At 36.5% G+C, this 12501-nt stretch overlaps 1 protein-coding gene across 1 annotated transcript in view; it reads right to left on the bottom strand.

Annotated features, from left to right (window-relative positions):
• Positions 1-12501, bottom strand: part of CSMD3 (CUB and Sushi multiple domains 3) — a 1469335-nt gene that overhangs the window by 320185 nt on the left and 1136649 nt on the right. Inside the window, exon 31 of the mRNA XM_061439111.1 lies at positions 5295-5489. Coding sequence (XP_061295095.1) covers positions 5295-5489 — 195 coding nt within the window. The remainder of the gene's footprint in view (positions 1-5294; positions 5490-12501) is intronic.

Genomic DNA, 12501 nt, shown 5'->3' with positions numbered 1-12501 from the left:
CTTTCCCAATTTTTAGCCAGTCTGTTTTTCCATGTCTGGTGCTAACTGTTGCTTCTTATCCTGCATACAGATTTCTCAGGAGACAGGTGCGGTGGGGGATGTGAGGTATGGTATTCCCATCTCTTCAAGAATTTCCAGTTTGTTGTGATCCACACAGTGAAAGGCTTTAGCAAGTCAGTGAAAAATATGTAGTTTTTTTTTTTTTAATTCTCTTGCTTTTTCTATGATTAATGGATGCTGTTATCCAACTTAAATGATGGTAAAAATTATTCTCTCTTAAGTAATTTTAAAATACTCAACTCCTGTGCTATTTTCAGGAATGAGTGACTGTTTATTCATATAAAAATCAGTTACATTTAGTTAATGTTAAAATGACAAAAAAGGTTAGTTCATCTGAAACATAACATACAATGCAAAGTGCAATGCATGATTTCCAACGCTATGCATGTTTTTGGAACACTGTTAAAACTTACAAGTATTAATACGCCAGTATTTGTTGGGAAGTTTACTAGGTCTGATTTACTATGTGTTGTGATTTATAACTGAATCTTCACAATAACCTATTGAATTAACAACTGTTATCTGGTTTTTGAGAGTTAAAAATCAAGGCTCAGCTTGCCTCAGGTTATACATAGAGTAAGAGAACATGAAGTCAGATCTGTTCTTACCTCTAAATTGTCTGTACATATGACTGTTCAATCAAATATATAAAGTACACTTAATTAGGATATAATTGACCCATGAAACATTGGAAATGTTGAAAATAAATAGGATTATCTTAGGTGAGCATATTCTTTGTGAATGGTATATATTTTGGTACTCTAGTCTTTCCCATCTAAGTCACTGAAATACACCTATTTAATCATTTATTCCAGTGATTAACACTTAGCTTTTTGATCTATAGTTTTCTGTGTCCTTTTGAGTTTTCTCCATCAAATTTTTGGTTTATCCATGTCTGATGTTGCAAATTTTCCATGGTTTATAAACGATTACTGACTAAATTTTGAAAAGTGCTTTTCTAAGTTTAGTATGCTTTTTTGCCTATAAAAGGATTTCCTTTTTGTATGGATATAAATTATAAGATAATAAATCACTCTTTCTCTTCATTTTCCATAAAATTTCATGTCATCATTTTATTTTCCTCTTTGGCAGGATTAAATCCAAAATAATTACTTCCCTTTTTATTTCCTTTATCTTGTAATGCAAAAAAGCAAAATGGCTGTCTGGGGAGGCCTTACAAATAGCTGTGAAATGAAGAGAAGCAAAAAGCAAAGGAGAAAAGGAAAGATATAAACATCTGAATGCAGAGTTCCAAAGAATAGAAAGAAGAGATAAGAAAGCCTTCTTCAGCAATCAATGCAAAGAAATAGAGGAAAACAACAGAATGGGAAAGACTAGAGATCTCTTCAAGAAAATCAGAGATACCAAAGGAACATATCATGCAAAGATGAGCTCGATAAAGGACAGAAACTATATGGACCTAACAGAAATAGAAGATATTGAGAAGAGATGGCAAGAATAAACAGAAGAACTGTACAAAAAAGATCTTCATGACCCAGATAATCACGATGGTTGTGATCACTGACCTAGAGCCAGACATCCTGGAATGTGAAGTCAAGTGGGCCTTAGAAAGCATCACTACGAACAAAGCTAGTGGAGGTGATAATTCCAGTTGAGCTATTCCAAATCCTGAAAGATGATGCTGTCAAAGTGCTGCACTCAATATGCCAGCAAATTTGGAAAACTCAGCAGTGGCCACAGGACTGGAAAAGGTCCGTTTTCATTCCAATCCCAAAGAAAGGCAACACCAAAGAATGCTCAAACTACCACACAATTGCACTCATCTCACATGCTAGTAAAGTAATGCTCAAAATTCCCCAAGCCAGGCTTCAGTAATATGTGAACCGTGAACTTCCTGATGTTCAAGCTGGTTTTAGAAAAGGCAGAGGAACCAGAGATCAAATTGCGAACATCCACTGGATCATGGAAAAATCAAGAGAGTTCCAGAAAAGCATCTATTTCTGCTTTATTGACTATGCCAAAGCCTTTGACTGTGTGGATCACAATAAACTGTGGAAAATTCTGAAAGAGATAGGAATACCAGACCACTTGATCTGCCTCTTGAGAAATCTGTATGCAGGTCAGGAAGCAACAGTTAGAACTGGACATGGAACAACAGACTGGTTCCAAATAGGAAAAGGAGTTCGTCAAGGCTGTATATTGTCACCCTGTTTATTTAACTTATATGCAGAGTACATCATGAGAAATGCTGGACTGGAAGAAACACAAGCTGGAATCAAGATTGCCAGAAGAAATATCAATACCCTCAGATATGCAGATGACACCACCCTTATGGCAGAAAGTGAAGAGGAACTAAAAAGCCTCTTGATGAAGGTGAAAGTGGAGAGTGAAAAAGTTGGCTTAAAGCTCAACATTCAGAAAACAAAGATCATGGCATCCGGTCCCATCCCTTCATGGGAAATAGATGGGGAAACCGTGGAAACAGTGTCAGACTTTATTTTTCTGGACTCCAAAATCACTGCAGATGGTGACTACAGCCATGAAATTAAAAGATGATTACTCCTTGGAAGGAAAGTTATGACCACCCTAGATAGCATATTCAAAAGCAGAGACATTACTTTGCCAACAAAGGTCCGTCTAGTCAAGGCTATAGTTTTCCCTGTGGTCATGTATGGATGTGAGAGTTGGACTGTGAAGAAGGCTGAGCGCCGAAGAATTGATGCTTTTGAACTGTGGTGTTGGAGAAGACTCTTGAGAGTCCCTTGGACTGCAAGGAGATCCAACCAGTCCATTCTGAAGGAGATCAGCCCTGGGATTTCTTTGGAAGGAATGATGCTAAAGCTGAAACTCCAGTACTTTGGCCACCTCATGCGAAGAGTTGACTCATTGGAAAAGACTCTGATGCTGGGAAGGACTCGGGGCATGAGGAGAAGGGGACGACAGGCCTGATGTGCTGCGATTCATGGGGTTGCAAAGAGTCGGACACGACTGACTGACTGACTGATCTGATCTGATCTGATCTTGTAATAGATGAAATCATTACATCAAGTCAGTTCAGTCAGGTCAGTTATTTCTGAATCTTTGTGACCACATGGACTGCAGTACACCAGGATTCCCTGTCCTTCACCAACTTCCAGAGCTTGCTCAAACTCATGTCAATCAAGTCGGTGATGCCACCCAACCATCTCATCCTCTTTCGTCCCCTTCTCCTCCTGCCTTCAATCTTTCCCAGCGTCAGGGTCTTTTCCAAGGAGTCAGTTCTTCGCATCAGGTGGCCAGAATATTGGAGTTTCAGCTTCAGCATCAGTCTTCCAATGATTATTCAGGACCGATTTCCTTTAGGATTGACTGGTTTGATCTCATTGCAGTCCAAGAGACTCTCAAGAGTCTTCTCCAACACCACAGTTCAAAAGCATCAATTCTTCAGCGCTCAGCTTTCTTTATAGTCCAACTCTCACATCCATACATGACCACAGGAAAAACCATAGCCTTGACTAGACGGACCTTTGTTGGCAAAGTAGAAGAGATACCCCACACCCGAGGTAAGAGAAACCCAAGTAAGACGGTAGGTGTTGCAAGAGGGCATCAGAGGGCAAACACAGTGAAACCATCCTCACAGAAAACTAGTCAATCTAATCACACTAGGACCACAGCCTTATCTAACTCAATGAAACTAAGCCATGCCCGTGGGACAACCCAAGATGGGCGGGTCATGATGGAGAGGTCTGACAGAATGTGGTCCACTAGAGAAGGGAATGGCAAAGCACTTCAGTATTCTTGCCTTGAGGACCCCATGAACGGTATGAAAAGAACAAGCTTAGAGAGGTTAAATGACTTGTGGTATTTAGAAATCATATATATATATGCTGCTGTGTCATTTCAGTCGTGTCCGACTCTGTGCGACCCCAGAGATAGCAGCCCACCAGGCTCCCCCGTCCCTGGGATTCTCCAGGCAAGAACACTGGAGTGGGTTGCCATTTCCTTCTCCAATGCATGAAAGTGAAAAGTGAAAGTGAAGTCGCTCAGTCGTGTCCAACCCTCAGCGACCCATGGACTGCAGCCTACCAGGGTCCTTGGCCCATGGGATTTTCCAGGCAAGAGTACTGGAGTGGGGTGCCACTGCCTTCTCCAATACATATATATATATATATAATTCTCATAGGTGAATACATTAAATTTCTAACAAAAACAACCATGTGCATTAGACACCAAAAATCCAAACTTTTAATCAACAGATCAGAGTTGCTGGTTTTTCTTGTTCCACTGAAATCACAGCAGTAAATACACTTTATTTTATAAATTCCTCCAGCTATTTATCCAGAAATATGTATTCATGAATTTCTGAACCATGATCATTAAAACTTATTTCATTGTTAACTGGGGACTCCTACAGTTTCCCTTCGTTTGTCCAGTAGATCATCTCTTCAAAATCATTAGAAAGAGCTGCTTATTTACTGTGGTTAACTGCTTAGCAAATTCCCTATCCCCAAATGAGGATGATGTTTCTGTTTCAGGTGCCTCTGTTAACTGTCTTAATCTTAAAAATATTTAGTCTCTTTTTGAATATATTTTTCCCTAAGACTTTTTCTAAGATATATGATATTTTCTTGGCCATGATCATTGTCAGATCCTTCAGCATTCTGAAGTTGATGCACTGGTCTTGTACTAACTATAGCTGTAGCAGATCTGACAACTTTCATCTGATATTATGTTACTGAAACTGATTTTAGTTATTTCCCCATCTTTTTGCACACTTGGGTCTTCCTTGTGCTTTTGGAGCTGCCTCAGTAGCTCTGACTTGGTCACTCCTTTTAAACAACTTAGTTCTTAGGAGAAATGTATGTATCTCCATATGCTTGGTTCAGATCTATCACTGATCATTGATAATATTCTAGGTATTACATTTATCTACTTTTGTTGAAATAACAGTTTCAATGTGTTTCTTCCTCATTACTCAGTCAATATTTCCTGAGAACCTGAAGTTTTAGGAACTCCTTTAAATTCTTAAGATAAAAAAAATGAACAAAATATCCCTGCTCTCAGAGAGCTGGCCCACTATAACATGCACATTGCTTTAGAGACACGTGGGAATATAAGCACTTTTCCAAAATCATTTATTTACAGAAACCAGTTAAAAAGTCCTCGATAAAATCTGCATTGCCTACACCACACTTGTAGATCATGTGTTAAATGGTTGATTTGTTAAAAAAACAGAAGTAGCTTTAATTGATTCTTTCTAATTATAAAAACTCAGCCAAAAGGTAGTTTCTTACCATGACAACTTGGTAAAACTCTATTCCATCCAGGTCTTCCATCATCTCCCATGATACAGGTGAGTGTTGAATATCCTTGAAGAATGTAACCAGCATCACAGTAATAGGTTACTGTTGACCCTAATTTATAATCCATTCCCAGTCTGGTGCCATTCATTATATTGCCTGGATCAAAGCAGGACTCTCGGAGTTTTGCTGTAAAGTAATGTTGATATAAAATGAATTATTTTAAAATAGCACATTCTAGGAAGCTATCAGTATATCTTCATCTCTGCCTCTAAATAGACAGAAAGCACCAAAACGCTTTCTGCCTCTGCTTAAGAGCTAAAAGTACAAAGTAGCCCTCAACCATATCTGATGTTTTGTTGATTTATATTGGTTAAAAAAAGATAAAATTCTTCATTGGTCTTCTTGTTAAAATTAGTATCTAGTATATATAGTCAAACAGGGTTTCAGAGTTTATTATAATTATGTGTTATCAACCATGCATAAGTATTTTAAATGAATTATTTTGGAAAAGAAGAACTTGTTTATTTAATATTTCATTATTTAAATGATCTTCCCCCAAATAAAGTACACTTCATTTCATGTGACTGAACTTAGATATAGTACTACTGCCTATGCTAATTTCAGTTAATCAGTAGGAAGAAAGTAAAAGATCCTATGTCTCCACCCTGAAGCCATTTCTCTTAACTTACCTCCTCTACTCATTCCGCACATATCTGTCAGAGGTCTGCCCATTAAAAATAATAGCAAAATCTTTATAATATCCAAACCATGATCTTATTGGACACAGTCTATATCAAAGCCAGGAACTTTCAAAAGTAATAGTAAAATGCAAATTAAAAAGTAAATTCCATTCACAACAAAGAACTGTTTAAAGAGACTGACAGAATATTTTGAAAATATGGGAGAAATATATTAGTTCATCCATTTTGGCAAATAAGTGGTAGAATACTTTTGTTATACCAGATCTGGGTAACACGTGAATATTTACATTTTATTATCATTGCAGATAAATAGAGATGTACAATGTAACTGCTAAATCACTTCAGTTGTGTGTGAGTCTGTGCGACCGCATAGACAGCAGCCCACCAGGCTCCCCCGTCCCTGGGATTCTCCAGGCAAGAACACTGAAGTGGGTTGCCATTTCCTTCTCCAATGCATGAAAGTGAAAAGTGAAAGTGAAGTCGCTCAGTCGTGTCCGACCCTCAGCGACCCATGGACTGCAGCCCACCAGGCTCCTCCGTCCATGGGATTTTCCAGGCAAGAGTACTGGAGTGGGGTGCCATTGAAGGGCTGTCACAAATTCAAGATAACAAATGTGATTTGCTACATTAGAATTTATCTTATGTTAGTGGGAATTCAGGAGATGGGTATATCTTTGGATATGAGTAATAGAATCTTTGTAATTTAAGTCAAGAATATCTTGGTGTTTGGCTATTATAGTAATTATATTATCATAATAAATTAATCAAAATCTGATTAATTTTAACAGAAAAATTATTTTTATTCCATTTGCTAAAGTCTGCAGAGTTCAAAGTGCTTCAACACTTACAGGAAATTACGAGAAATTTATGCTTTAGGAAACATACTTCACAAGATTTCTCTGAATTCAACTAAAGAGGAAATGGTGGAAAGACACATTTAAATGATTTTAATAGAATACCAAATGAAAAATTCCCACTTCCTTTCCTTCCTTCCTTCTTTCCAGAAACTACTTAAGAGCCCATTATCCAAGTAACACTGAAATACAGCCATGGTGATAAAAAAATATTCTAACCTTCATGGCTTTTACAGTCTATCAAGAAAATAATTACATTAAGTAAACACTTGTGGTTTCGATGTGTGTTGTATAAGGAGCAGCATTCAGAACCTTCCTGAAGAACTGACATCTAAACTGAGCACTGAGGGGTAACGGGCAGACTAGGTGAAAGGGGGATGAGAGACATGAAGGGGAGAAGTTATACTGGAGCTTGTAAGTCAGATAAACCTGATTTCTGAGCATCAACCAAAACTAAATAATTTGATCTTTCAAAGGTATGTACATGTATGTACACACACACAGTGTAAGAAATTTGTATCCCATATAACAGAAGGAAAAGAACCAGTAGATTCTTTGGTCACTAAGAAAGAGGCTTTAGTAGTACAGAGGTGAGTTTGTTTAATTTTTCAGAGAAAAACATTAATCTTGTCCTTAAATAAGCAGAAAATGCAATGTAATTTTTAGGTGTAACAGCAATCTACCATTTATGTTCTTCATGAAATTGAACTAAATCCCTTGAGGGAAAAGAAAGGATTGAAATTACTATTTAGAAGGATTAATCTCTTTAACATGTCTAACTGCCTAACATCGATCTTTTGAAAAGTTAGCTTTTTCCTTCTTTAAAGTTTTCCCCAAATTTTCAGTGACGTATTAGTGAATCTATAATGCAAACCTACTTTTTGAGTAAAGGGAAAAATGGTTGATAAAAATACTGCCTCTGCAACAATTTTATATTGCTAGGCTCATTTTGAGAGGATTCACTTATCTCTTTATTATGTTTACATATTGCTTTAAATTCTTAGTGAATAGCTTTCTATGAATAATACTGCACTTGTTTATTTCCGTGTTTGCCATAGCAATTGCATTTGGAAAATTTGAGAACATGTGGAGAATCCTTACATATAGGTCCAGGAAACAGATGGAAAAATGATTTCAATTTTGGAAACAAAAATGTGAAGCAAATTGATAGTATTTTAATGAATAATTAATTTAATAAAATAATTTATTTGTATGAATAATTCACTTTTATGAATAATAGCAACTTGCCTACTGAATAGATCCCTGGTAAGAGTCCCTTGCCTTATATTCTCTAAGTAAAGCATGTTAGAAGCAGTGTTCTGGAAGACAGACGTGATTGTAAGCAATAGAGCCTGTATCTTAACAATGGACTATTTTTTCACTCTTACAAAAAATTTGTTTCAGAATTATTTCCAGGTGAAATTAAAGCATTGTAAATGCTTATTTTAATGAAAAATTTTGACATTACAAAGTTGAAGTATGTGTCCTTAAGAAGAGTCAACAGGAAAAATTAAAGCTTTATTATGCTTTTGTTTTCATTTTATTAAGGAAGACATATAGATGAAATTATAATAAGCACAATATCTATATCATTATAAAGTTTTTATCATGCTTTGCATCAGGCACGACAATAACTAAATAATGTTTGTTCAATTAATACTTAATGACTTGTTTATAAATACATTTTTTTCCTGGGCTAATAAGAACCATAATATTTTTGTTGTTAAAGGTTAGTCTTTAACAAACTTCAAAGTTTATTCCCACATACGGGTATATACTCATGAAAGGACCATTATTAAGAATAGTGTTGTTTTGTAGATAATAAGTTATATATTATTTTTATTTTTGAGATGTCATCAGAGTATATAATATTCAGCTGCTTTTTATTTCCAGAATAGTGCCATTGGGCATATACCTGCTAGCATGAACTCAGAAACTAAGAGCTAAATTCCCTTCAAGCTGTGTATGCATTGTAGTCCCCTCAGATCACAGTAATTCCCAAAAGGATCTCTTTCTTTTGGAAGACCCATAGTTCACACTATGGAAATTAAATATAAACCACAGATGTATCTCTTTTATTTTGGAAAATACTGTTGATTAAACAATTGGAAATTAAATAATTGCTGCAAAATACCTGAAAGTAAAGCTGAAATGTAATAGGTTGCTCTATGAAAAGATATGTCTTACCTTAAATTGATATATTAATTCAGAAAGTAATTGACTATATTTGAAGGTTCTTGAAGCAGGTGGCTAACTTATCCCATATATAAACAACCATTCATAAATCTTTCACTGTAGATTTTTGGTACCTATCAGATAAAACAGCAGCTGCCAGGAGGTCCCCTTCAGAAGCACAAAACTGTATCTATACTCTCTTCTTCATGTAAATATTTTGTTTAAAGAATATAATCATCCCTCCTATGAGTTACACCTATTAAATATTTAAAATATATTTATTAACATAATTAAAAATAACCTTAATACAAAACAATGCAAAAGATAGCATTAAGCTAAAATGTTTATCAAGTATACATTTAATATTGTATCTTATTGAAATTACATTAATTTATCTGTGCATAGTCATTCAGTCGTGTCCGACTCTTTGCCACCCCAAGAACTGCAGCCTTCTAGGCTCCTCTGTCCATGGGGATTCTTCAGGGAAGACTACTGGAGACTAGGTTGATTTAAACTTTTTGGGGACATTGATTTCAAGTTAATAAAACATCTCCCCTTACCTTCAAATATCTATTTATTTCACTTTACTATTGTCTACGGAGAAGGCAATGGCACCCCACTCCAGTACTCTTGCCTGGAAAATCCCATGGACGGAGGAGCCTGGTAGGCTGCAGTCCATGGGGTCGCTGGGAGTCGGACATGACTGAGCGACTTCACTTTCACTTTTCACTTTCATGCATTGAAGAAGGAAATGGCAATCCACTCCAGTGTTCTTGCCTGGAGAATCCCAGGGACAGGGGAGCCTGGTGGGCTGGTGTCTATGGGGTCGCACAGAGTCGGACACGACTGAAGCGACTTAGCAGCAGTCGCAGCAACTATTGTCTACAACGCTAGAGCATATCTACCATTTGATTTTTAAAAAATTTTAATTGGAGGCTAATTACTTTACAATATTGTGGTGGTTTTTGCCATATAGCATTTGCTTTTTGTAAATAAAATTAGTATTCCTTTCAGAATCTCTATTATTAGCAGGCTGTGTATTTGCGATGTTTGACTATAGCATTTGTTCACCATTCAAATGCTTTGTTTGCAGAATTCCTATGTATTTGCAAATAAACAAAAATAAGGTTCAGTGTCTATCTTCAAGAGGGAAATGAAGAGATCAGTATGAACACAAGCAATAGCAACTATACTCTGGTGTGAGCTCTATAGAAGTAGGTGCTGAACTTATAGCTTTTTAAATAAAGACCTATAAATATCAGTATTTGGAGTTGGGACTTAAAAACTTTACTTTTTCAGAGCTAATAGAAATCAACATGCTTAAAATAAAGTATATAACATGATTACAAATGAAAAACAAATAGTTTTTACTATCCAGGACCTCCAGTTATATGTCAATTTCTTTTGCAGGTGTACATTTTATCTTGAAAATTTTGACATGTTTGCTTGGCTATGGCAGAAATAAACAACAAGACCACTTTATGAGCTTTAAAGAACCAGGCAATTAAAGAGCAACTGTTTTTTTTTTTTTTTAAATAAAAATAGAAGGTAGGGTGACTGATAAGAAAAGACAGATCCTGGAGACCCTAAAGTGGGGGATGAAATTCTATGGGGAGGGTTGAGAGTTTTGAGAGCCAGTCCAGAAAGTTAATTAGGTTGGATTTCGGGAATACCATAAACTTAGCAATAACATTGTAAAGAAATACCATCTGGAGTATAAAAATAAGACCTCAAGGAATTGTGTGTAAATGGGAACTGGTGTAGTGACCAAGGATGGTAGGCAGTAGTTGCAGGGTACAGGATGGACTGTAGTTCATGGAATGCTTATGTATTTCTCTGCCTGTACTCACATTTTTATCTTCCTTTACTCTTATTGGTAGTGATAATTTATGCCATCATTTGCAATTCACTTTAACAATCTGATTCTCAATTTCATCATTTGAAAATAGGTATAGTAATACCTACCCGATAATGCTGTTAGTTAACATTTTGTTGCATTTAGAAGTGTTTTTGCTAATGGGAAAGAAAGAGATACTGTATTGAAAGAACTAATAACTGCACTTGGAGTAAAGTACATAATAGGTAATTAACATTGTCCTTTTAAAAAATGCATCAGTGGCCTTTTTCCTGTGGTGGCATAAATTGTAGCTTTTCAGAAATAATGGGACACAGAAATTGACCAAGATGGGAAATAGGAAGGGCAATACATTTAGTTTAAGATATGGTGAGTAGATTTTATCTCAAGTGCTAAATGACATGGATTTAATAATGACTACATGGATATTAGGAGAGAAAGGATTGTGAAGTCAAGTCCAGTTTCCATTTGAAAGAATGCTGTAACAAATTAGTATCATCTGCGCTTCACTTTCACTTTTCACTTTCATGCATTGGAGAAGGAAATGGCAACCCACTCCAGTGTTCTTGCCTGGAGAATCCCACGGACGGGGGAGCCTGGTGGGCTGCCATCTATGGGGTCACACAGAGTCGGACACGACTGAAGAGACTTAGCAGCAGCCGCAGGAGCCCTGAGTATTGTAGTATTTGTGGCATTCTTCCTTTATCTGTTATCCTATGGATCTCTGGAAATGCTTTGTTAAATACAAACTCACAATAGAACCTAGCTTTACTGACTTGCTTACAGTTCTCTATCTCTTTTTAACTGAGTCTTGTTTATAAAGCTATCACTTTGCAGATATTCCTAAAAAGCCAAGTTCTCATTTGTAAAATACAGGACATGAATGTGTCTCTAAGTTTCCTTAGATTTCAGTATGTTATTATTCTAATCATATCTTGATTTAAAATATAAAACACCTCTTTAAGCAACTCAAAATCAGCTAAGTAATTATCAAACAATTACTATGTATGTAGGCATTATTCTCATAAGTTCATTGTATAGCGGTAAATAGAGTTCTTGCTCTAAAGAAGTTTGTTTTTCTGGTGTATGTGTAGCGATTGAGTGGGGCTTCCCACGTAGCTCAGCTGGTAAAGAATCCACCTAGAATTCAGGAGACCCTGGTTCTATTCCTGGGTCAGGAAGTTTCCCTGGAGAAGGGATAGGTTACCCACTCTAGTATTCTTAGGCTTCCCTGGTGACCCAGATGGTAAAAAATCTGCCTGCAATGGGTTCGATCACACAGTTCAATCCCTGGGTTGGGAAGATCCTCTGGAGAAGGGCATGGCAACCTACTCCAGTATTCTTCCTGGAAAATCCCACGGACAGAGGAGACTGCTGGGCTACAGTCCATGGGGATGCAAAGAGTCAGACATGACTGAGCGACTAAGCACAGCACAGGGATTGAGGGGCATAAATGGGAGTGTGCATAGTAAATAAATAAGGAAATAAATGAACAATAAAATATCAAGTAATTATATGACTTTGATAAAAGGAGAAATTTGTGCCAGTACAAGAGAAAAAGCAAAAGGAATAGAAAGCTCAAAATAAGATTAAAAATATGTATATATGTACCC

This window comes from Bos javanicus, chromosome 14 (assembly GCF_032452875.1).
Source record: "Bos javanicus breed banteng chromosome 14, ARS-OSU_banteng_1.0, whole genome shotgun sequence".
Taxonomy (NCBI): Eukaryota; Metazoa; Chordata; class Mammalia; order Artiodactyla; family Bovidae; genus Bos; species Bos javanicus.
The sequence above is the reverse complement of the archived record's forward strand: the minus strand, read 5'-3'. Positions and strand labels throughout refer to the sequence as shown.